Genomic DNA, 25,838 nt, shown 5'->3' with positions numbered 1-25,838 from the left:
CACCGCGGTGCAGCGTGTGCTTCCTAAATCCTCCCCCGCTTCGCACTCCACCGCCTCGAGGGCAGCGTGCTCGGCTGCCGGCGAGCAGGAGGGGCCCGCCGCGGTGAAGCGGGCGGCGGGCAGCCCCTCGGCCGCTCCCGCCGGGGCAGGGCCTGTCCCCCACCCCGCCGCCGGGCCCGGCGGTGCCTCCCGCGGCCTCGCCCGGACTGATTGGTGGAGGGCGGCCCCGGTTCCACCCGCCAGAGGCGGGCCCAGGGGAGCTGCCCCGCCGGGAGCTGCCCGCTGTCCTGGGAGCCGGGGCAGTGCATGGGGCGGGAGGGCGCCCGGGGACCCGGACGGCAGCTCTCCGCGCCGGCGAGGGGGAAGGGGTGAGGGGAGCCTTTCCTCGTCCAGCCGAGGGACCCGGTGGCAGCCTCTCCGTGGGGGCGGACGGCAGCGCCGGTGTATGCGGCCGGCGGGCGGTGTGGTGCCGGGGCGGCAGCGCGGCGGAGCGCGGCGGAGCGGGGGCAGAGCAAAGTGATGAGAAGTTGAGGGAGGACGGAGCGAGGGTGCCCTCTCCTCTCCTCGGCCCGCGCCGCAGGGGCAGCGCAGCCCCGCAGCAGGTGCAGCAGAGCCCGGGCGGAGGGGACAGGCGGCCCCGGCGCTCCCGGCGCCGCAGCGGAGGGGCTCCGGCGGGAGCAGGGCCTCAGGCCGGGCCGGACGGAGCCGCGCAGCCCCCGCGCCGCCGAAGGAAAAGAGCGGCGAGCGGAGCCTCGAGCAGCGGCTCGCTCCGGTCTTCGGCTCGTTACACCAGAGGCAGCGACGCGGAGAAACGGCCCTGAAGGGAGAGCGGTGAGGGAGCTGGGAATAACCCCGCGGACGGGGAGAAGGGCGAGGCGGTCCCGGCACCGGCGACCCGCGCTAAGGGGGCGGAGGGTCCCTGCCCGGGCACTGCCGGCGGGGAGGTGGGCGAGGAGGGGGGAGGCTCTCGTTTCACCTAGCTGCTTTTTTTTTTCTTTTCAGTTTCCCTTCTCTTCTCTTGCTTGCTTTCCTTCCTCCTTCCCTCCTTCCCGTAACGCAAGAGGAAACCCTGGGCACCTTGCATCACCCCGCGGCGGGGGTCTGGAGGAGAGGGGGCGGGAGAGCGATGGCGGGCGGGGGGTGGCGGCGTGGGGGAACCGTGGACTGACTAGAAAGAAGCCGCAGGGGAACAGGGGCCCGTGGCGATGCGGTGTCCCTGAGCAAGGGGAGCGGCGCGGAGGGGACGGGGTGACCTGGGCGGGGGGGGCACCGTGTCCTTGCGGGTTGCTGAGGGGCGTCATTTGTGGGTGGAAAAAAAGGACACGTCCTTACCCTGAGGTGAGCTGGGGCCGCTGCTGTGGGGAGAGGAGGGGCTGGGGGGCGGCAGGGAGCCCGACCGTCCCTGGGAGGGGGATTCTGCGCGCCGGGCACGGCACCGGTGTGGGGCGGGCGCTCTGCCCGGCCGGCCGCCCTCCCTCAGGCGCCGGGTGCCCCCTCAGGGCCGCGCGGGAGGCCCGGCCGCGCCCGGCAGGTGCCCGCGCTGCGGCTTGAGGAAGTTGGGCACAGGGGGAGGAGGAGAACGGGGGGGAAGAGCAGCGCTGCTGAGGCGGAAAGTGCCTGGGGCTGTGCTTCCGCGGCGGGCGGGCGCTGGGGAGAAGCTGGGGGGCTGAAGCGAGCGGTGACAGTACGTGCCTGCTGCGTTACCTGGAGATCGGCAGCCGCGGGGGGCGGGCTCGGGCGGGCGCTGCCGTAGGCCCCGGCCCGGGGGTGAGGGGTGTGTGTCCGCTGTGTTTCGGACACCGACTTTAGCGTTGTTCAGCCTTGGATTTCGCTTTGCCCCTTCTGCGTTAACTAACTGGAGGCGGTTACTCGGCCCTCGGTACTGTCGTGAGGGGTTGTCACCGACAGCCGCCCCAAAGTCACGCAAGTCGGGCGGGCACATCTGCTGGTGTGTGCTTAGTAAGAATTTTATGTCCCGGCTGCGAACTTGGGGACGTAATGTGATGGACCTCAGTGTGAGTGTTTGAACTGGGACGTGCTGGGCTCTCCGTGGATGTTAACTGAGTTTCGGTCAAAACTGCCTTGCCTTTGAAGGAAGAACATTGCATAATTGCTGCTGTGCCTCCCCGGTGGGTTTAAAAAGAAGGAAAACGGTTAAGCATAAAGTTTTAAGGGAATATACCAATAAAGTTGCGGTATTTAAGCAGGTATTAAATTGAATCTTGTCTTTTATGACTTGTTTACGTGCTGGTTTTTGTAGTGACTATGGAACAATAGGAAATCATTAAAAAATACGCAGCCTGTTTTGCATGCTCATCAGAGTTGCCTGGGGATGAACAGCAGTGGGTAACTTTAACAGTAGAGATCCTTAAAGGTCTCTCCCCTGCCCACTATCCCCAAGCAAACACTTTGAAAGTAGTATTTTTGGGTTTCATGTTATGACTAGGTGACTTAGTTTGGGAATAATTCATATAATATCATTTGTTTATAGAAATTTATTCCAAAAATTGTCTTGGTTACAATTCCTATCTGAAACTGCCTGTCTGCTTCTCCAAGCAATTATCACACAAGGTCACTTACATATTTTAGCTGAGCTAGTTTTATAGCACCAACACAACATAGTATGCAATTAACCTTTACTTCACTTTTCCTTGTTTTTGTTCTTTTGTTTCGGTCATTGATCCAGGCTGAACACTGGATGCTGCAGTGGCTGTTTTTTCAAATCTAATAACCAGTGTGTGCTACACTCTTTCCAATGGCTTTCATGCTATTGTGAAAAAATGTTTGTGGAAATACAAGGAAATGAGTACTGGCCTGAAATGCTTCCATTTTATTTTTGACTTTTGCACAACATTTGACATCAATAGAGGCTCTTTGCAGGAAGCAAGAAAAGAAAATTATTTACTTTTTTTCCTATGTGTCTATTAAGTACATAGACTCTAAGGTGAGCGTCACGTTAGCATACTCTGTAAACACTGCTTGTATTTTATATTCTTAAACTCCTCTAAGCAGTTGGGTTGTTCTGAAGCAGGATTTGGGTGGAGAGACCTACAGGACTAACAAGGACTTGAGGAAAGGGCATCTGAGACAATCCCTGCATTCTCTTTATGTGCAGGGTGGTGCCACCTGAGCTCCCTAAGTGTCCTCAGCTTGCCTGTGAGTGGAGTGGCAGGCAGCTGACTCGCTGAGGAAGCGGTAACGAAGCAGTGGATTGGTTGTATGCACTGGTGCAACTTCAACTTAGTAAATGGCTAATTGCTGTTGTAGTTCATTGGCAATCACTGGAACTACAGTTCAGGCTTGGCTTATGATTGAGACAGGATTCTTGTCATAACTCCAGATTGATACCCAGTGATAAACTTAGCTATTTTAGTTGTTGTTTAGAGAAATTGAAGGTAGTTAGAACTACCATGTTCATAAAATTTTAATTCCATATTTATCATGTTGAAAACACTTCAGAGGTTGTTATCCAAATTAACCCTTCAGAATAACCATGTTAGTTCACTTGAAGGAACTGTATTGGGTTTGTAAGTGGATGCCAGGGTGTTATGGATCATGACAGCATGGTCTAATTAGTTTGTAAAGAAAAGAGAACCTGTCATAATTCTCTGTCGTATATAATTTGCTACAGATCGAGAGGGTTGATTTCTAGCAATTTTTTTTTTTTTAATTTCCAGGAACAGGGGGGAAAAAATCGAATTAATCACAGGCTTTGCGGTGTGGTAGGTGTGTTATTACATGTGCAGACATTCAGTGAGAAGGTGGTACTGGGGGAAGCCTCATCATCTATACAACAATGCCACTGAGCATAGCTTTGTGTATGGCCTTTTCTGTGCCTGTTGAGACTTTTACAGAGGATGTGTTTTGCTGAAATACGCCTCCTACCACTTCAGAAATGTTCTGTGATTGATTGTACTAATAACTGTAACAACAATGCCTATCCTGGCTTATTTTCTGATGGACCTTCCAGAGCATGAACTACATTATTCTGACTTCTAACTGTTGAGTACTCTATTGCCCATGCCTCCTTTCCTGTGTGTTTTCCACTTTGGACTCTTTAAAGTGCTTCTTTCCACATCACCGTTTTAGTCAGATTGCTTCCTTTAGAATAGTACCAATAATTCATCTTTGTTTACTCTGTCTTGATGGAGTCCCTTGTCAGTTACCTACTGGAAAAATCACACTCTACAGTATTAAAAGCTATTGAGACAGTTGTTGTAAGATCATATTCAAGAGTATTCAAAAGATGCTAACTAAATGAAATACCTTTTTTCTCCAGATTTGAACTTCTGACAGAAATGCTTTTATTTCTGTTTCAGTATTATGGAGTTATTTTAAAAGAGCAGAGGATTGTGTTTGAGAAATACTGATACATTAGAAGCATCTGAAATAAATCCCAACAAAAGAAAGTGAATTTTATTCAAAAAATTTTCAGCATGGATTTAGCTCTATTTTTTTTGTTGTTGTTTTAGAAAGTATCTTTGGGCTGAAAGCTGACATTCTGATATAGCTCGAAGTGTTTGTGAATAGGCATTGTAGACAGCTCTTCTCTCTGTTTTCCAGGAAGTAAAATACACTAGAAGCATTTAATACAATTCTGTGTTCTGAAATGTGTGGTGGTTTTTCCATTTTTTTCCCTCAGGACAACTATGCTTGGAGTAAATCACCAAGGCCTGTGACAGAAGGTTTTTTAAACCCTTTGATAAAATATTTCCAGTGTTTTATGACACTTAGGATGTATGTATCTTAAATGCTTCGTGTGTGAGGTCCTGTTAATACTCCTTGTAGGGAAGTCTTTATATTGTCTGTAGCTTTGTAAAGAAAACCTTTCAGGAATTGATCACTATTTTTCATTGCAAGTCTAGTAAAATATTTTTCTTCATAATATTTTATCATGTAATAGGTGAAGAACTTTCAGCTTTTCTTTTTGTTTTTACTTAATCACACCGTGTTATTTTTGAATTCTTTATTTTGTTAACTACATGGAAGATGTAGTGCTCTTGGAGCCAGGGTGTTATAATAGTAGTGAGTCCTTTCTTTTGGACGCTTTTGAATTTTTTAGTTTTTAACATTGAATTTTGTGTGTGTTCTTAATCCTAAATATGGGAAGAGTTGACAGCACTGTCTGGGGTTTTATGGAGTAGCTTAATTGTTCAGCTATTAGAAACAGTACACCTAATTGACTATACCTGGGACTGAGACACTTAACTATATCCTTGTTAGCAGTTGAATTTGATCAGTAGATTGTTTTTTAGAAAATAGCTACTAGCTCTGTTCAGAAAAGTGTTGTTATATGGGAAGAAGTGATGGTAAATGGAAAAAATACCATAGAACTTTGTATTTTTGCATACTGTAAATGTAACTGTTATGACTTAAGGGGTTTGAAAGGCAAAGTAGATACCTGGTTTCTAAACTAAACAGTACAGAGTTGCAAAAAGTAGTTATAACCAAATTTGGTATGACAGTTTCTCTTAAGTAGCACAGTTATTGTGCACATAATTTTATTTGTATACAGGAACAAGTATAGCTTTCTTCTCTCTATGCTGTTCTTCGCTCCTATGAATGGATGGTTCAGCTTCATGAGAAACAAGTGACTTAAGACTATTTTCCCTTCGTACTCAATAACTGAAGGGAGATTTAATGGGAAATCCTGGGTCAGCTTCATGTTCTGAACTGAGTTGGAAATGAGCCTTGATGTCTGGTGAAACACCATGCTTTTTAAAAATCAAATCAAAAAATTGAGGGTTGCCTCTCATTGTGTTTAAGGGCCGGTAGTAGCATGACCATAAAAGGTGGGGAGGACCTTTGGAGTTCCTTAAATTAAGACACTGTATTCCATTAGAGGAATTGTCTTCACCCATATATCAATACCAGTCTTAAAGTTATTTCATACATTTGTTACATGAAGATTGAGTGCATAGCTGTAGCACAAGCTTCAAGCATTAAATTATGAATATCAAGGCCTCAATTGTAAAGATTTTGATTAAAATGCAGCTACATAAGCTGAATTTGATCACTCCCCCCATCACTTGAAAGTTGGAAGCTATTTGGCTTAAATAAGGGTTTGTAACTTAATGCCAAGAACACTAATTCATAAAATGAAGGTATTTAAGAAAACTGTAAAAACTTTCAACAACAGTGAAGTACTAGTGTTAAAAAGACCTGTGGCCAGTACTCATGTGTTTTTACTTATTTGCCCTTTCTTTTTAGGACACCATTGTTGTTCTTCCAAGTTAATGTTTAAAGTGAGAAATTCTTAAATTCAGAGAGAAGACAGGTATTTCCTAGCTTACACTATAAGTGGATCAAAGCAGCATATATCTCTGAATAAAATCTGGGTTAGGAACAGGAATTTTGGCCAGAATACTACTTTAAATGTTAGAATTTAAACAGCAGGGAGATACACATCTCGCTTCTGAGGTTGTGGGAATCATGGCTTAGGAGCCCACTGCAGCTGGCAGACCCAGTGATGTAGTAGAATGTGCTTTCTGCATGTGTCTCCTCTCCGCTACACCTGTCCTTGAACTGATTGAGAATGCATATTTAATTACTAATTTGAATATGTTTTGTTTCATGGAAAACAAGGTTCTCCCTCCCCCCACCACAGTTTGATTAAATATTTGTAAGTTGAAACATGGGAAGTAGACATAGGAATAAGAATGCAAACATAGGTGATACTGTGCCAAATACATAAACATTTCATGCTGCTGGAAATTCTATAATGAAACATTCTTTCAAGTGAGCACTGAATTTGCTTTCTCCCTTCTTGCTTTAAAAGCTGTGACTGAGCTTTGGTACTAGTTTGTTGTATCTGTTTCAGATTACTAAGATTTAGTGCTTTTTTTAAAACGGGATCATTGATAGAGAATGTAGATGCTGTATGTAAGTAGTTCAATGTTTATTTTGTAAGTTTGCTTGGGAAGCCAGCTCTGCCAGTTTATCATAAGGCAAACAGGTGCTGAAAAGTGTGTGTGTGTGAGGGGGGGGGGGGGTGTGTTAATAGCATGGGTGTGCTGAGATGTTAAACTTGGACCTTGATAGCAGTATCTTTCTCAAGAGCATTCTTGACTAAAATGTGGCTGCCAGCAGAGAGCTTGCAGGTGAGGTTTGGCATTGGCAGTACTCAGGATAGAGTGTGTGCTGCTGGCAGCACTTCCTCTGCAGGAATTACCCTTGAGGGAATGAAAGAGTTAATCAGCTCTGGTGCCTACTTAGTAGGTCAGAAATGTTGCCTAGAGGGTCTCTGGAAGGTCTTGCATGAATTTCCACTCATTATTGGCAATGTAAGATCAGGCCAGCCATGGGTCTTTTTCATCCAGGTCCTGAATACCTTCAAGGATGGAAGTTCCCTGTCCTCTCTGGTAATCTTTTGCCAGTGCCACACCACTCTTCAAAAGGAAAAGTTTTTTTCTAGTGCCAGGTCTGAACTTTTTAAGCTGCAATTACTGTTCCCTCCAGTAATGGCAAACTGATAGCCAAGGAATTTGCCTGTGAACCTAAATGGGAAGATCTGACAAGGTGGATTGGCTAAACTGGAAACAAATGCATAATGTGATTGCTCCTATTTTTGTGAAAACTGTTGTTTCTATCAGGTTGCTGCCTGGTTGCCAAGTTAGGCTTGTGTCTGTTCTTGATGGTCCTCAGCACCAGCTGAAACTGCATTTCTACCTTGTAGGCTATAGGTAGTGCTGGCTGCAACTGTTCTTGTGGTGTAAGAAGTGCGTCAGTTTTTCCTACAGGAAGCCTGCCGTGCTGATACTCCATGTAGTGAGCTACAGGCTGTGGGAATCTTGCTGCTGTTCTGTATCTTGCTGGCAAAAAAGATCTCAAGCTCTTCTACTTTCTTTTAGGGATCTCTTTCACTAAGCTTCTTACACCTGAGTGAACTTGAAGAAGACTGTCACGGTAGCCTAAATAAAACTTGCACACTGGTGTACTGTAAATACCAAGAGTGTGGTATTACACCTTAATCAGGTGTCTAATTCTCCAAATTCCTTTTTGGAGAATTAGAACCTGATTAAACCCTGATGGTCCTTGAAAGAATGCTGTTTCCTGTCCCTGCGTTCAGAGAAACTGAACTTTGAGAGGTGTGTGGTCGTATGTATGGTGTCTAATGCTAGGGCACAGAAGTCTCCCATAAGAAATCAAGCATAAAATATTTGTGGGAAACTTTGTTTGCACACATTTTTTTCTTCCAGGCACTCTGAATTGGAAAATTTCATGTGTTTTTTAGTATCTTGACTAGATGGGCCAGTCTAGTGTTTGGGGCATCCATTGCTTGTGGGGCCTGAAACTCTAAATGTGAACTGTTGGTGTAAATCTTGTGAGGACTTGTGTGGAAACTTGCTCAAGGACAGTTGATGACTATCCAAATTTTTCTTTGAAAGTTGAGAATCTTGTAAAACAGATCCATGTCTGGAGTTCAGTGTGTCAAAGTTAGGAGTGCAACCTTAAAGCTGCCATATTTCTGTAACAATTCATAGTGATGAATCTTTACTCACTCTGCTTTGTGATACTTTGGTAATTGTTTTACTTGTATATCAGTTAGCTTTATTTTCATGAAAGGACACTCAAGATTAGAGTATTCCAAATAAATTAATTTAATCTCAGACTACACTCTTTGTTAAACAGTCAATCTTGCATTAGACTATTTACTAGTGAAATAACTTGATAGCTTATAGCAGGGCTGTAGTTAAGAGAACACCTTTCTGTTGTAAATACCCATCAGATATTACTATATAGTGATAGTATTCAGAAAGTTTTAGTTGCTTTCCAGAAGTGGAGGAAGTTCTTCTCATCTCCCAGAAAGTGCTGTTTCAGTGGGTAGGAACAGACATGCACATGTGGAAGCACTTGATGTACATCTGGATGGTTTATTGTTGATGTTTTGCTTTTACACCCAGATCATCCTCTGAATAGTCTGAGCTGTAAATCATCTTTATCATGGCCCTCTGCAACTTTGGATAATCGTATTTTTTTTTTTCCTTAGTATTTGTAAATTAACAGATTGTAGTTAAGTTTCGGATTCTCTTTGAAAATCCACAAACCCTATATTTAGACCCTTGCCTTTCTGAAGTTACAATCCAGTCTTGGTCCACTACTGATACTAGAAATAGGCAGGCAGTTTCTCTGTATTTAAGGATCTTTATACAGCTACTACAAAAAAAAACCCTGAGTCTTTTCTTACCCCTTACTAGATTGTAGTCTGTACCTTTTAGAAGGTTCCTGAGTTGATTTCTGTCCACTGTTTCATAAGTGATACGGGCTTGCTCTTAAAATCAAGAGTCTGAGGATTGAACAATGTAGAGAGAAAAGCTGTTACATACGGTATTTTTATCCTTATTTTAACAACTGAATTCTACTAGGAGGTAGTTTAAAACAGATGGTACGAAACAACAAATCTGAAAGCAATAGTCGATTTGTTTTAAGAAAACCTACCTGTAAATTTTAAACCAGAACCTAATAATGAACAGACTGAATGAGCTGGATGTTGTTGGAGTGTGTGTTGTTGCTGTGTATGGTCTTGAGTAATTCAGTTAGTTTAATTGAGCTGAATAAGAGCAAAACATTGTTAGATCAAGTATTTTAACTTTGTTCAAAGTTGTATTTCCCATTGCAGAAACAAACCTGCTATAGTTTCCCTTGTGATTCTGTTTGTGTGGCTTGTTAAAATGTAGTTATTTGCTATAGGATGAAGTCAGAAACTGAACAAAGAAATTCATTCAGTGCTTCTAGGTGTCATGTGATGGCGTGACCAGGGAGAGCTTGTACCAAGCTGAAGCTAGCTGTAGTGAAAAACGAAGCATCCCCCAAAACAATTATTAAAGTTAAAATAAATGTGTTTAAAACTAAAATTCTTTCAGATCCTGAGCTTCATCCATGAGGCAAAGATCATGTTTGCGTGATGGTAGCATATAATTATAGACTGCTTTTGTTGCACCAATAAATTAAGCTTACTGCCAAGTTGTGCTCTGCAGTTTCTACCAGCTCCTCCTTTGGAGAGTCATTTTATCAAAGGAGAATCTCTCACTGATGAAACTGTTAGGCAGAGTCAGATTTTCTTATTTTTTCCTTTTTCATACTTCATTCAGCCAGTATTTCAACCTGTCTTTTGATGCTGATGTGAAAGAGAAGGCTTCCTGGGCAGCTTCAACCCCTCAGTGGAGGCAGCTTTGTCTCCATCAGCTGCTGTGGCTCTCATGCCCCTGGCTCTCTGCAGGTAGGTTGTTTTTTTTCGTTTTTTTTTTTTCTTTCTGCACTTACTCCTGTAGCTTTTGGCTGTGCAGCTTGAAACATGTTGCAGTAGATTATTCTGTTACTGGGCTCTTCTGGGCAGTACAGTGTCACACAGCAGGAGCAGGGCCAGTATTTTGTGAGCCAAAAAATAACATCTTAAACAGCACACTGGTGTCTCTAGGATATGTGGAGTAGTAACCTGTCAATTTCTCTGTTAATACCCCCACCCCTCGATGTCACAACATTATTTCTGCTTGCCTGCTTTCCGGTGTGAAATGGCTGCCACAGGTTGAGAAAGACGGCCTTCAGATTTCAGTACTGGGAGGAAAGGTCCAGAAGTTCAGGGGACTCTGTCAAGGGACTTCTATGTTGGTGCCCAAAACACCGCATCTTCTGCGTATTCCCAGTAGCAGTGAGGAAGATGTATAATTTGTCAGAAAACCTTCTCACGTTTTGGATGAGCTAGACAAATGTCTCCACAAGGAATATATGTGTCTTACTTTCAAATAGATGGCTTTTTTCATATGTAGTCAGTGTTTATCTTTCCAAGGTGCTAGGGGTGGAGTAAGTAGGCAGCAAGGAAAAGACCTGCATAATAGAGAGCGCCAATGCAGAGAAATCTGAATTGTTTGCACACCGACTCAGGTTGCATTCGGTTGAAGGCATGTAGGTTCTGGCGCAGACTTTTCGTTTCTCAGGTTTCTGCACCATGATTCATTTCCGTCCTGAGGCCCAGGATGGCACATCAGCCCTGTTGCAACACCATGTGCGGACGTGGTCAGCTTTCTCTGACATCAGGGCCTGAAGTAATAAGCACAGCCTGACCTGAGCTGTCCTGCTGATGTGTCTCTGCATCATATTCCCCCTGCTCCCCGATCTGGGGACACAGTGCAGCTGCTGAGGTGCTGGGGCCAGGAGCCTCTTCTGGTCTGGCTATACTGCTTTGGACCAAGGCCAGCAGCAGAAAGGATCAGACTTTTCTTCATGCAGTGCTTCTAGGCCTGGCTAAGCCTTACAGAAGAATTTGCAATAGTGCTCAGTTTTAACAAAATATTGACAGATAGACTAGTATTTGCAAATGCTAATCCCCGCTACATAAGGTGGAAGATCTATAGATTATAAGGATTTTAAATACCTTGTTTGAATTGCCCAGTGCACAGCAGGACAAAAGAAAGCTTGCTGCTCTTTCTCTTTTCACTTTTATTTTGGTTATTTTAATCTTGAGGTATTTTTAATTGTTTTAACTAGCCTGTCTGGTAGGTCTCTGAACATTAGTGTTTCATAGTATGTAAAATCTTTATGAAACTCACATTGCAGTCAGTTGGACTGAATCTTGAAAATGGATACTGATACAATAGCGACATTCAATGAAGTATCTGTTTTTACAGAATACTGTTCACTCAGGTCTAGTGCATAGAGTGTTAAGAAATTTAAGTTGTGTGAAAGGGAGTGTGCTTTTGCCTTGTTGTAACATACTTCATGTCAGAAAAACATTTAATTGGACTTTAATCCTTAACTCCGAGGTAAATCTCTTCTTGATTGATGCTGTCAATACTGCAGTATAATCCCAAAGTATGCAGGCCTTGTTATGGTTTGTAAGTGACTTTTTAAAAAAGATTAAATGTATTACTCTTAACTTCAAAAATTTAAGTTTAGAATCTATTCATAGAATAGTAAAGATAATATTCGTGAATCTTTAATCTTTTTAGAAGTTTAGGATTGTTTTCTGTAACCATGAATTTTCATTTAAAGCTATTCTTTAAGAAAGCCAGTGGCAGAGTGCTACCAAGAATGTTATACCTTGGTCACTTGCTATAAATTCATCTTATCAGGACATTATGCCTTGTGTAAGACTTCTATTCCTGTGTAACTTAAAAATCTGTCTGCTAGCTTGTATATTGAAAATATTTTGTGTACTAACTGTAAAAACTATCTTTTGAAAGAGAAGTACCTCTTTTGTTCTACCTTCCTAGCTTTTGAGTGAGAATTTTTTTGTTTTTCCATATCTCTTGAGTACAAAAGCTTAGGTAGAATCCTCCAGTGTTTGATAAAACCTGTTACACAAATAAGTATTTGTTACTAAAAGGGGTTTCATAAATTTCATACCCTTTTGACTCCCTCAGCTCCTTTGCTGTTTGCGTAACTGACACACTAAGTCTCTGACAGATGATTACAGCGGTATCATAATGCCTATAAATCTTCCTCTCTTTTATCTGTGTGACTTTCTTGTACTCATTGAAATGCTTCAGTCCTTGGATAGAAGGATGTAGTTCAAGAAACTATACAAAGTAAATGCAAAATCCTGCCCTTGTTTATGCACACATAATTTACTAATCATTTCCACTAAGTTCTTAATCATTTGGTTCAAATAGGAACCTATAGTTACAAGCCAAATCTTACCACTTATCTAAACCATTGCAACACAAAATAACCATAGCATGCACTACCTCTGCAATTAGTAACAAGATGCGTGATAGGAAAAACTTTTAAGAACATAAATCCAAAGGTTGTGCAACTGTGTTATCACAGTCTCTTCCTAGATCATATAATGGTCTGTGGCTCCAAGGCTCTGTGCATTCACACATTTCTGATGCTTTCATCTATTTTACAGCACGTGGCTTCCTTAGTAGCAGCTGCTTCCTAATATTAAACTGCAGTTTGCTGCCTGAAGTCAGCTTATGGGCCTGATTTACTTTAATGCTCCTAAAGGATTATGGAAGAGTATTTTCTATTACCTACAGAATATGTACAGTACAGCAAGCAGTATTATAGGTTAAGAACATATTTTACAATTGCCAGCTTAATGGGTTTAAGAGTCAAGTTCTACTTTTAGCTTGAAGAATATGGTCGGTCTTAGTCATCTGTTTGCCGCTAATTGAAATCTTCCTATATCTGTGAAAATTTGATCATCTTCTGAGATTTGCTGTTATGCATAATTTGGTCAATTCATTTCCTCACATAGGTAGCATTTCCTTACTCTGTTGCTTGGCAAAAAAACCCCTGATGTGGACTGGTACTAAATCTTTTGAGGGGCACTTGAATAATTATTTGTATCGTTGCAAGAGATGTCTTGGAAGATGTCACAAATAGAAAGGAAGACTTCTTTTCTCTGTTTACTCTTACCTCGTATTTAATCAAATGCACTGCATTCATGCTTGTATGTATGTAGATAATTTTGTCTTTAATATCAGCTGTTTGCATGTGGCTGATTTTGTTTGGGCGCATATATATTTATCACTGAATTGTCCTGCAACCAGTGTTAGAGAACCTTTTATTTGTCTTGGAATATTTTATTCCTCTGTCAGCTTTATACTTAACTAAGTGCTTTTTGTTAGCCATCCCTTCCTGTTTCAGGCTTGATAAAATGCATTGCTTACAGAGCCTTTGGTCATGCAACTAGTGTTGTAGGGCTTGGTTCTGTATTAGTTTAACTGAAATGTTTACAAGCCCGTGAAGGTTGGATACCATGCTTTATCTGTAGAACTGTGCTTAATAACAGCTAAAGCAAACACATTTGCACATAAAACAAGTTAACATCAATGGGATTTTGAGTAGGCAGGGCAGAACTGGAGCTTCAATAAATCAGGTAATGCAGCAGGTAATAACCTGAGATCATGCTCATTTCTTCCTCCTCTTTAATGCTTCCTTTTTATTAAGAGCAGTAGTAAACCATAGCCACAAGCTGCTTATGTGCTTTTCAGAGGGAGTTTTAGGGCTCTTACTAACCAGTTGTCTTTCAGTCACAATCTAGCTCGTATGGTAAGAAAAAACATCATTCTTTCTTACCATACTTTAGATCACGTCTCTTCTTTACAGCTACAATACATACTCTCTTAAAAGAAACGCATGCACTACATATGTTTGTTTACCTGTGGTAAATGCTGCTGTTGGGCATGGTAAGGTGAGACTGGCTGCTGGGGTGACACTGCACTGCTTACAGTCCTGGTTTTTGACCTCAAATGGAGATATGAGCGGGTGGGATAACTGATGTTGAGTTTGACACAGTGAAAGAAAAGCAACTAGCTCTGCAGCAGCCCGTCTTGGAGCTAGCCACGGACAGTTGCGGTATGTAACTGATAACTGGTCAGGATCTGCTCTACCTTTGTGGAAACTGCCTCAAATTTGCAGCTTCTAATAAAAGTTCAGTTGCTGATAAAATACACCTTTTTTTTTTTTTTGTCCATTAGTGTTTTCTGCCTTTTGTTCCAATTGGCTCAAATCACTAATGTGAAGTTTTGGCAAGTTTACAAATCTAAAAGCAGAGTTGGTATTCTCAGAAATGCTGAGTTCTGTGTAATGAACTGATAATAAAGAGAGGGGACAGTACTGTGAGACTAATAAATCTGTGCATTATCAGAACTCTGTTGGCAGTTGCAGTACGCACAGTTTGCTGAAATGCAAACAAACCTTGAATTTCCCCCCTTTTTGATAATTAAACTCCTGTGATGCACATCATTAGCTTTCTGTTTGGCCCTAGTCGTTTCAGTGCTAATTAGCATCCACTCTTGGCTTTGCAGAGGTGGAAGTCTGCTTGGTAAGACTGATCCATTTAATGTCTGCTGGCATCTCTTAAATTGTAATGAGTAATTTGAGCTCTTTGAGTAAGGTGAGAGTGATCAGCAGTTAGAAAGATTGCTCCTTTGGTGTCAGCACAGCACTGCCCTTCAGTATGAAGGGCACCTTTCTAGGCAGAGGTCCCTGTCTTCTGACCAAACTGCCCAGGTAAACTCAACAAACCTTAGCAAATCTAAAGAGAGACTGGGAGGAAGAACTTGAAAAGGCTAATAGTGCCACTGAACTTGATCTCTGTAAAACTTAATTTGCTGCTTTGGCAGTCAGGAGCATTATGTGTTACTAGTGAATGAAAAGGACTCTTTATATCATTATGGTACATATAAGTGCCTAAGAACTGTTTACTTTTTGGAGTAGTAAATATTTGTGCAGTTTGAATTCAAGCTGTGCTGCATATGGAGGTCCTTGAGAGCCTCTTTTGCTTTTATATCTCACTACAATGAAGGAAAACACTGGCGACGGTGTTGCTGGATTGAAAACGGTTATTTCTGTGAGATTCAGAAATAGTAGGCAGCCAGCCAGTGGTATAAAGCAGGAAAAAAACCCAAACATGCCTGTAAATTTTAATTACAGAGTGATTAGCAGATTACTAAGGATTGGCAATAAATCTAATCTTTGGTATGTATTCTAGTACTGTAATTGACTGTTACATAAATTATTAGTTGGAATTATTTCAAAACTATTTTTAAGATTGAAGTATAACTCTGTCTTTCAATATATATAGAGTTCAGTTTTATAATATTAATTCAAATTAATTAAAGCCTCCTCAGCGCTTGTCTTCAGAAAGTGTTAGCCACTGCCTAGGAGATTACTGACTATCATTTAGAGAACGCTAGCAATTTTAAATTGATAGATACATACATATACGCAAAAAATTTCATTTGGGCAGATGCACATTTTTTTGAGAGATCTGTTTGGTTACTTCCCAAAACAAACTGTATATCTAGAGTTCAGTTTTATAATATTAATTTAAACATTATGACTTTTAAAATAATTCATTTAAACAAAAATGTCATTCAGTTTCTTTCCACGTTGTTCAGTATTCAAGTATCATATCTCTGTGAACAATGGGGGAGAAGGATCTTCCCCCTTATTTTTTCCTGTGAAAGTCACCAATTTCTGTGCAGTCACACTTCTTGTTCTAGATCCTGCTTGGTCTTTCTGGGTGAATGGAAAATTACTACTTTAAAAAAAAAACCAAACAAACCAGGATTTAGATCTGTTTTGGTCAGCTGAAAACATCCCTCCAGCAGTCTTTCGTGAATGTGCTTGGTTTTCAGTAGCAGTTTAAAACTTATAGTTTCTCGTTCATTTGAAAAAAACCCACATGTAGGTTATTAACTTTACAAGAAGCTGTTGACACAGGTTTAATGTTTAAGCTCTTAGTATTTCTTTAATCTTTAACTTTTTCTTGATACACTCCAATAGGTGAACTCTTTACAGTAGGTAGTTGGGTTCACTCATATAAAGCCACTCTGCATTTCTTTTTGCTCCATACTATTGCTTTTTGACTTTTTGGCTGAAAGTAGTAATGGCTTCAATTTGGTGATAATTTTGTGGGATGTTGTTGGTTTTGTTTTTTTCTAAATTTTAGAACATCTGGATTTATCTCTTCACTCTCCATTATAAAAGGATATTATACTAGCTCAGACACTAAAAGCATCTTAACGGAGCCAAATCTAAGCAGAAGGACTTAAGATAGAAAGATAAATAAGATAGAAAATGGTTTTGTGTTGTTAACTGTCTTGGAGAAATGTGTCATCCTCCGGCTTTGAGTTTTCTTTCCTCTTTTCTGTTGGGACACGGCAGTTTTTCATGCTCCTGGTGTTCAGAAGCACAAAGCAGTTGCATTGGTTGGTGATCCTTTTTTATTTGTTTTGGCAAGTGATTTTTTTTCTGGGAGTTCACTGCTGGAGTATGACTGGAAGTTAGTGGGAAGAGTCCCTGTGCTCTGGTTTTGATTAGCTAGCTTCCAAGTGAGCACCACCTCATAATTTTCCTGACCCTGTAAAGCCCCTTCTGCCTAGGCACTGCTCATTGCTTTTGGAGATGAGCCAAATCAGAAATTCCCGTGGAAATTGATAAGCCTCTGTAGCAATCCCTGTCTTGGTGAAAATACCTGATGGCTGGAAGAGCTCATTGCTGAGGATGGTCAGAGTGAAGGGGCATCTGGGTCTAAGCCTGGAGCTCAGCTTGCGTAGTCGTGTGCTGATGGCACCAAGCACATACCTCTTCCTGCCTCCCAGTCAAATGGGAATTATACTCATGATTAATTGGCTTACTGAGTGTTGTTACATACTTCTGCCGTTCCTGCTAAATACAAACCTGCCAAGCTCCCTGCTTCTGTCTGGCCAGGGGATGAAATGATGATGCTTCATTCCTACCAAAAGTTCAATATAAGGTCAACACTGTTTTTCCTGACAGTTCTCTAATAGCATCATGTGTTTTAGTATCCCTGTGGCTTGGCAGGTCCTGTACATATATCTTCCTTCCCTGTGGAAGAAGCTTGCATTGAGAAGGGGAGTTGCATAATACGTTTTTGAGAGTGATTTTTTTTTTTTTTTTTTTTTTTGTGTGTGTGTGGTTTTTTTTACCAGTTCTGAAGATTCCACAAGCTACAGACTCCTGGGGAAGTGCGTTGTGTCATCTCTTGACACTGATACACTTCAAGAGGAGAAAAATTACTGTTTGGCAAATTACTTGTAGTTATATTGACAGATTTCTATGTTGAGTAGGTAGTGCTTTATAGTACCTTCATAAATATAAAATGCCCAATGTGATTCCAGTTTAAAAATGTTGCTGCTCAGTGTGGGTGGGGATGGGAAGTGGTTGCGCAGTACTCTCATCGTCCCAGGGAAGTACAGCTGTAGTTCCTATTGCTTTTGGTAGCATGTGTGGAAAACATACCTTAGGGCTAAGGATTGTACCTTCTGCACTGTGCCTTGAGCCTGTATTGGGTCAGGAGATCAAAGTACAGCCAGCATGCCTGCATCTGGCAATTCATTGGACTGTGACTAGCCCTTAGGCTCCTGGTACCTTTGATTTATACCGCTGATGGAAACATTAACTGTTTCTGAGTTTCCCAATCCTACACCTCCATTCATGCCTTTGTAATACTGCTGTTGTTGACAGGAGCAGTAACGTAATACTGTGGGAATGCTTATAACATGGGGAGGTGTAATCAATAATCGGTTTTTCCAAGTTTAATAATTTTTCTTGGATATTTAATTAACAAACCATTATTTACTTATTTTTTTAAAACCACATTTACCTAATGAGTATTATCCTCCAGTGGGGCCCTACTGAAGATAGCTGAACACAGCTTGTTGGTGCCAATATTAAACTGCACACCAAGCCTCTCTACTTCTGTACTTGCACAACCTCTGCTGCGGCTTGAAACCTGTGAGTTTTATGGATGAGAGCAAAGTGGGATGGTGAGTGGGGCTCGGTGCTGGCATGTCCTTCAAATGGGAGTGCCTGATAGGGCAACTGAGCTCTGTGGGGTGCTGTGGTTTTCTAGAAAGCCTTCAGTGAAAGCAAAAGCCTAAACTAAAAAAGCAATTTAATACCTTAAACTCTCCAGCAGGTCAGGCCTTCATGCTGGGAGGTAAGCTGTTTCTCATGTAGTGAGGATGCGTTTTCCAGCTTTATTGGAGAGTGAATAGGATTACTGTTTAGTTCAATTTAACTACTACTGTTTGCCAAGGAGGTGTTTTAGGATAATCTCCAACACCCTAATTGAAGCAGGTTAAAAACCAAATCGATCTCTCCTGATGCCAGTGACAGTGGTGCAGTATAGTGAAGCTGCCATATGCTACTCGTAATATTTGAAGCAAGTAATTTCCTCCCTCTTCCCCTGAAGTGTTTTCTATAAAATTGAGCTTTGTGCCTAGAGACAGTGAAGGCTCCAAGTACTTCCCAGAATGCTGTGTCAGCTTGTGAATGTGATGGTGGTATGGAGATCTCAATAAATTCTTTGTGTTTCAGTTCCTCATTGCTTGTCCATGTGTACCAAAAGGTTTTGCTTGCATCTTCATGCTGTGGGCTTTGTCTTCAGAAAGAACAAAATGAAACCGACAAAAAATATTCACAGCTGCCCGTATGACCTTTGTTGTGCATACGTGTGTGTGTATCACACTATTGCTGGTGATAACTAATTTAAAATTGGCAGAGTTCTCTAAGTGATGGTCAGTAATCTCCTAAGCAGTGGCTAACCCTTCCTGAAGACAAGTGTGGAGGAGGCTTCAAATCCCCTAAGAAAACTTCTCACATGAGAAACTTGATTTAAATAGTCAGTGTACCTGGTGGTGATTTTCTGACTTTACTTGGGTTTGGTGCATGCTTACAGATGTTTCAAACTCAAGCCACTTGCCGAAGCTGGAGGAGGGGAAAATTTGGACATCTTTCAGAAAGCTGAATATTATACAGTAGCAATACAAATATGAGATGTTCTGTTGGTGAGCTGGTAACCCAGATAACATTAAAAAAAAAAAACCAAACCCAGAAACTTCAAAAATGTCCTGAGCAATGTGTTGTAGGAGGGTTATAAGTCTACACTGTAAGGAGATAACAAGGACTGAGTAGCAGTGTTATTTGTTTCTGTTGTACTTATTTATAAAGGATGCTGCAACAGACTTGGATTTCCATGTGGGTTAGTTTGGCACGAGAGAAGAGCAGATTGCTTGGTTTGGCTTGTGCTTGTTCCTCTGCCCTAGGAGGGTTAAAGTGATGGAGGAGCTTTTTGACATGCTCTCTCGTGCTTTTAATGCAGTTTGCTTTAATCTGGTACATTTTATATACTTTACTCATCAAAACATGGGGAGGGGAAAGGTATTTTCCCTTTCTTTCCCCAGCAGCCCACTACTGTCGGGAGTTGTGTGTGTTTAGGATGGCAGTGGGGTTTTCAGCATATGTTAGAGTTCATGCTTGAGTGTGTGCTGAAGTGCTGGTTCAACTAGGTTCAGAATCAAGTACTTCTAAAAGTGCTTCAGTGGAAGTTGCAATATTAATGTATGTAGTGTTAACTCCTATTATTTCACTTGTTATCATACACAATGTAATTATTGAAAGCTCCAAGTAGTTAAGTTGGTTCATATTTGATGGTAGCATCTTCCTGCCAGATTTTGACTTTCCGTCTCCAAGTGTTTGATCAGTGTTCATACTAAAGACAAATGTGGCCTGAAGTTGCCTGTCCTTTCAGGAGGAAAAAAAAATCTTCTCTACTCCCTCTGGTGTACATGAAAACAAAACAGCAGAAAATGTTATCCTTAAATCCGAATAGAGGGTTGCAACTCAAAAGAGGACAGCTTGAAAACTGTGGGTGACTATCATACAAGACCTTGCAGTAGAAAACCTGTAACTGTGTTAACAGTAGTGTGCAGTGTGCTGTTCTCAGACTACTAAATTAAAATGGACATATTGAAAGTTCGAACTGATGGGGCAAGACTGAATTTTACTTATACAAGAGTCATCTTATAGCCTATGCACTGAAAATCACCAGTGCATCCTTTGGGTCTCATGGAAAAATATAGGAAAGCCTTTGGGTCTTTGAATTTAGCACCTTTCTTATTCACTTAAAATAGTACAATGACAGTAACACAGTTTTGCTTTTAAATATAATCCCGAGTGTAGCAGGATCTAGCTTTCAGAGCTGACTTCAAGATCTTACAGCTGCATAAATTGGAAGTGGTGCATGCAGTATCTCCATGGAGGGTACCAAGCTCATTGTCTCAATTGGTTTTCCTGCCATTTAATGCAGGTGCTGTATCAGCACCTGTGCTGGACGAAGTCTCTTTTCTACTCTTAATGCCAGATAGAAAGGGAGGGGAGGGGAAAAGCCATATGGATCTCGCTGGAACCTGAGCACTACCAAATGCACTCTGAAGCCGAGTGCCTCTCGTTTCCCATGACCACTGCAAAGATGTCTTTAAAATAGGGAGATGTGATCAGCTTTCATGACACAGCCACATAATAACTTTTTTTTTAATTTTCAGGTAGCATACAAATCTGTTTTCTGTTGATGTAATGCTTTTATTTCTCATTTCAGCTATGAAGCCGTACACTCCAGCTTTCATTCTCCTGTGGAGTGCTGTTGGGATAGCGAGGGCTGCCAAAATCGTTGTTGTGCCGCCAATTATGTTTGAAAGCCATCTTTATATTTTCAAGACTCTGGCCTCAGCCTTGCATGACCAAGGTCACCAGACAGTGTTTCTCCTCTCTGAGGGCAGAGAAATTCCTCCATCTAATCACTATAGACTTCAGCGCTACCCAGGGATCTTTAACAGCAGCACCTCGGATGATTTTCTCCAGTCCAAGATGAGGAGTATCTTCTCGGGGAGACTGACAGCCCTCGAACTGTTTGATATCCTGGACCACTATTCCAAGAACTGCGACATGATCGTTGGCAACCGAAACCTCATGCATGCCCTGAAACAGGAAAAATTTGACCTGCTCCTGGTAGATCCCAATGAGATGTGTGGATTTGTTATAGCTCACCTTTTAGGGGTTAAATATGCTGTCTTTTCCACTGGCCTATGGTATCCAGCAGAAGTGGGTGCTCCAGCTCCCCTGTCATATGTTCCAGAATTTAACTCACTACTCACAGATCACATGAACCTATTTGAGAGGATTAAAAATACTGTTGTTTATCTTATTTCAAGATTTGGAGTCAGTTTTTTGGTTCTGCCAAAATATGAAAGGATAATGCAGAAACACAAGGTTCTGCCAGAACGGTCCATGTATGACTTGGTTCATGGATCCAGCCTGTGGATGCTTTGTACTGATGTAGCACTGGAGTTTCCGAGACCTACGCTACCCAATGTTGTTTATGTGGGAGGAATCCTAACCAAACCAGCCAGCCCTCTGCCAGAAGTAAGGTTTGCTGAGCTTTACCATAATTTCTGTGGTATCTGGTTGACCTCATATGATGAGTGGCAGTTTTTAAGCAGTGCATTTCAAATGGGATCTAGCAGATTTGTTGTTGCTTGGTGAAGTCACTGAAAGTAGACTTGGGGTGGTGGTGAGGGAAACTATCAGACACTCATACTGATGAGTCTTTTGTGATCTTGGGAAGTATTTTGCTTTGAGTAAGGTGCTTAATGGTACAGTAGTTAAAACCAGCGCATGCTGTCTTGGAAATTATGTCTGTAGCTTCTAACCAATTGTGGGTTAAAATGGGAAGAAGAGAGAACGGATGAATACTGCTTATGCTTAAAGAAGCCTGCTGATAGGTTACGCTATGTAATTACATGGTATTAGTGTGTTTATGGAGAGTTTTCTTCACTTGATTTCATAGGTAAAAAGTCTTTAAAACTAGGTGTATATAAGCATGAAGAAACTGTGTATAGGCTAAAAAATGGAGATGATGTGAGTTGACTTAAATGGCACCACCACTGTACTCACATAAATTTTTACTGTACACTCACTGGCCATAAGGTACTGAACTTCAGACTGAAATAGTGATAGTGACTGGACTGATTCCAGAAATCCTGGCTGCTGAGATTAATAATTAAGTTCGATTACTTCAGTGTACCATGTGATCTTTTGATACCTGATATATAAGAATGCCTCTGTTCAGCAACACAATGGTGAGTGACAGGCAGAACAAAATTTCACAAGAAAGTTGTCGTTTACACTTCTATTTATGTGTACATAAACAAATAGATCTCAAATTGGAGATGATTATTAATGGTTGCTTCTGGCCTAATAAATAGGTAGGTAGACCTGCAGTGCTCAACAACTTGCTTCTAAAAATGCCTCTTTCAGCCTTCACTTTTTTCATGAAAACTGCCAGGCCCACTTCTCATCTGTTCTAGCCTGAGAGCTGGTCCTGGGAGGCTGGGACTTTTTTGTTTTGCTATTTTCATTCTTTGTGCTGTTGGTACTGTCTTGACTTAGCAGTATCTTCTTTGACCAGCTCAGAAACATCAGACAATTCTGATTTGGGCTGCAGGATGTGGAGTGCTGAGTCGATTCTTTTTTTTTTTTTTTTTTTTTTTCTTCCCCTCCCCTTTTCAACTTTAAATGCATCCAGGCTAGATAAGAGCAGGCACTTGCATGGCACTCTGAACACACCAGTGGTTATATCCCAACATATACTATTGTCTGTTCTCCAAGGTGTCATTAGAGATGACTCTAACAGTGCTGCTTCTAACTGGTTCTTCCTGTACGTATGTTTGTGTGTGTTTAGAAAGTGTCAGGCTGCACAGATACCCTGAGAATACAGATCAAAGGTAGCCCCATGCTGTCTAAACAAAGTTCAGCCCTGTTCTCTCCAGGAAAACCTTGCTGTCTGGATTGAGTTTCAGCTTTTCATTTTCCAAAGCAGTATTTTCTTGTTCTGTAAGAAGATGTAGAGATACATATTTACACACATATATTTATCTGTATTTGGAGTATTTTGAAAATATATTTGTGTACTTTCTAAATTTACCCTGGAACAACAGACATTCACCTATTAGAGTATTTTATGGTGCAGAAAGGTGGAACAGCAAGTAAAATGTTTAATACAACCAGATTTGACAGTAACCTTGAACTAGACCTGTAGGTAGAATACATGCTGGCAAATACTTATTACAGTGGGGGGGAAGAAAACCCCCTGTAATTGAGACATTATTTACCTTCTCTTCAGTTTTATAAGGCAATTAATTCTTACAATGTTCTAAGTGTTCCAAGATTGAATGCAAGAGAGACATGGTGAGTGTGTTTCTTTTATCATACAGTTTAGTCATGGACAAATTGTTATACATAATCCACTGTGGTATGTATTGTAGGTAAATTATTGGGCAGTCAGTTTGTTTTTACTGAAGTTACATAAAATTCATAACTGTCACTTTATTCTGGCAGATTAAAATTGGATAGGTAGTGCTGGAACTGTTTTCAGCTGTTGCTGCATCTCTAAAGCAGGAGCCTTTGCCAATTTATTTTCTACAGCTTTTAGCCTGGTGCATTAAGGTAAGCCAGAAGCAGAGCTCATTCATGTTTCTGTGCTGGAAATCATAATGCTTCAGGAGTCGTCTCATAAAAGAAAGTGGTGTTCCTGCCCAGAGATGATCATCAGTAGAGAGGGGCATGTGGCTGGAGATAACAGCTTTAGCAAGCAAATTTGAGCTACTATTATAAGTCATTCAGGTCTCTTATATTCTCCAAAACTGCTTATAAGTAGCCTAGTATGTTTCTGGTAGAGAAGTATTAGGAAAAAAAATCTGTGTTGGTTTTTTTGAGTCTGAAATACCCAAGCACCTTAGCAGTGGCATCACTGCCTTGTTGGCAGAGAGAGGTTGTTATTTAAAGGGGGAGGGGGCTTGTGAAAAAGGGGGGAAAGCAAAAATCTAGGTTTTTTTTAAACCAAATCAGAATACCTACACGTAAGTGAAAAGCTCTAGTTTTCTGCTAGTAAGTAACATCTTAAAAAGAGAAGGCAGAGTAATAATTAAACAATCAAAGAGGAGACAAAGGTCAAGGCCCTTCAAACTGTTATGGTATGGCTGTTTAATTCTAGGGGTAGCTCTGTTCTGTGGTTGCTCAGAGTCTGCACCTGTGCTTTCCTTAAACTTTTTTAAAGAAAAGTTAGAAAAACACAGCTTTAAAGGTAACATGTATCAGGGGGTGCTGAATATCCATGTCATGTAATAGTGCATACATGAGAAATAAACGTGACATCCTTTGGTCTGTCCCTGTCCTATCTACATTCATACTTTGGTTCAGGGCAGTGGGAGGGTTTTGTAGATCCCCCAGTCATCCTCACTTAACTGCATGTGAGTTCCCTTTGTAGAGTGTTTTTGGATCAGGTAAACCAGGTTTTTCTTGAGGATGTCAAGCTGGAAGCTTTATTTCACCTGCAAACCGAATGCTTGCTGGTGTGTGATAGGGAGACACAAGTGCCTGTAGCAGCATTTGGCCTTTTGGATGGCTTTAAGTGACATTGTGGGGGAATGCTCAGATCGGGGGCCACGACAGATGTAGCCAAATTCAGTTTGCTGGCGCATGCACAGACTCGAAGCAGAGCTGCTGCCATGCTGGCACGGTGCTCAGGTAGGGGCAGGCTGCAGTCCCTGCAGGGACCGTATGTTAGCTGTGCGTCTCGCCGGTCACCCGGGAAGGGAACTGGCCTCACTGGGGTGTATTCTTACTGCCCTGTACAGGCCAGAAACCAGCAGTGCCCGATCGTGCAGTTCGCTCGCGACCCGGGCATGGTTTTTAGCCGCTGCTGAGCACTACGGCAGTTACGGCTGCAGTGTGTAGCCTGCGGCTCTCCGGCTTGCAGCCTGCCCGGTCGCCTCGGGGAGCCTTCGCCAGGCTCCTGCTCTCCTTTGTGCTCTCCCTCTGAGGCGGTGTCCCGATGTGGGGCTGCGCCTGGCGCAGTGTCCCTCGGCGCGGTGGCAGCGGTCGCGGTGCTGCGGGGCGGGAGCCAGGAGGCGGCGAGGAGAGCGGCGGGTCCTTTGGAGGTCACGGCTCTGCCCGGCGCCCTGCGGAGCCTTGCGGCACGGCGCGGTGCGGGCACCTGGGAGCCTTCTCCTCGGCGTAGCAGGGTTAGCCTTGCCCTTTACAGAGAGGCAGTATGTCAGGGACCAGAATGCCTGATGATGGCACATTTCCTCCTGTGCTCTTCAGAGCCCTGCTGCAGGTGGATGAAGCTGAGCGTAACTTGTGGTTACTCTGCTTCATCGTGGTGTGAGGACTGATCCTCGCTTCACAAAGCTCACTGTAGGTAGGCGATGCTGCACGGTCGTCTTCTGTGGTAGCTAGTGTGCTATTTTCACAGGTTAAAGTGTGTGGATTTAGAAGGTGCTTCTCGCATAAATAATGTGCTCTGTAAAAGACAAGAAGATAGTTAATGTGGCTGCACCCATTACTTGTAAGTGAATAAAATCTTACATGCGTGTGGAAAAGAGTTCAGGGTCTGTATAGTTAACTCCAAAAAAGAGTGTATCTTGAATTGAATAGAGGACAGTGTGAGCAAAATTTGCTTTAAAAGATCAAAAGCTAGAGACAGACTGAATATAAAATCTTTAAGGTCATCACTGACTTAA

General features: G+C 42.2%; 1 protein-coding gene across 3 annotated transcripts in view; it reads left to right on the top strand.

The window, feature by feature from the left end:
* Nucleotides 1-305: 305 nt before the first annotated feature.
* Nucleotides 306-25,838, top strand: part of UGT8 (UDP glycosyltransferase 8) — a 49,297-nt gene continuing 23,764 nt past the window's right edge. The window contains exons 1-3 of one of the 3 annotated variants that reach the window (XM_074905176.1): nucleotides 306-831; nucleotides 10,092-10,219; nucleotides 20,855-21,678. In XM_074905176.1, coding sequence (XP_074761277.1) covers nucleotides 20,857-21,678 — 822 coding nt within the window. In that variant the 5' untranslated portion in view covers nucleotides 306-831; nucleotides 10,092-10,219; nucleotides 20,855-20,856. Of the gene's footprint in view, nucleotides 832-1,957; nucleotides 2,130-10,091; nucleotides 10,220-20,854; nucleotides 21,679-25,838 lie in introns of those variants that run through there. The other 2 variants (XM_074905175.1, XM_074905177.1) reach the window with 2 other exon arrangements.

Source organism: Athene noctua, chromosome 4 (genome assembly GCF_965140245.1).
Source record: "Athene noctua chromosome 4, bAthNoc1.hap1.1, whole genome shotgun sequence".
Taxonomy (NCBI): Eukaryota; Metazoa; Chordata; class Aves; order Strigiformes; family Strigidae; genus Athene; species Athene noctua.
The sequence above is the reverse complement of the archived record's forward strand: the minus strand, read 5'-3'. Positions and strand labels throughout refer to the sequence as shown.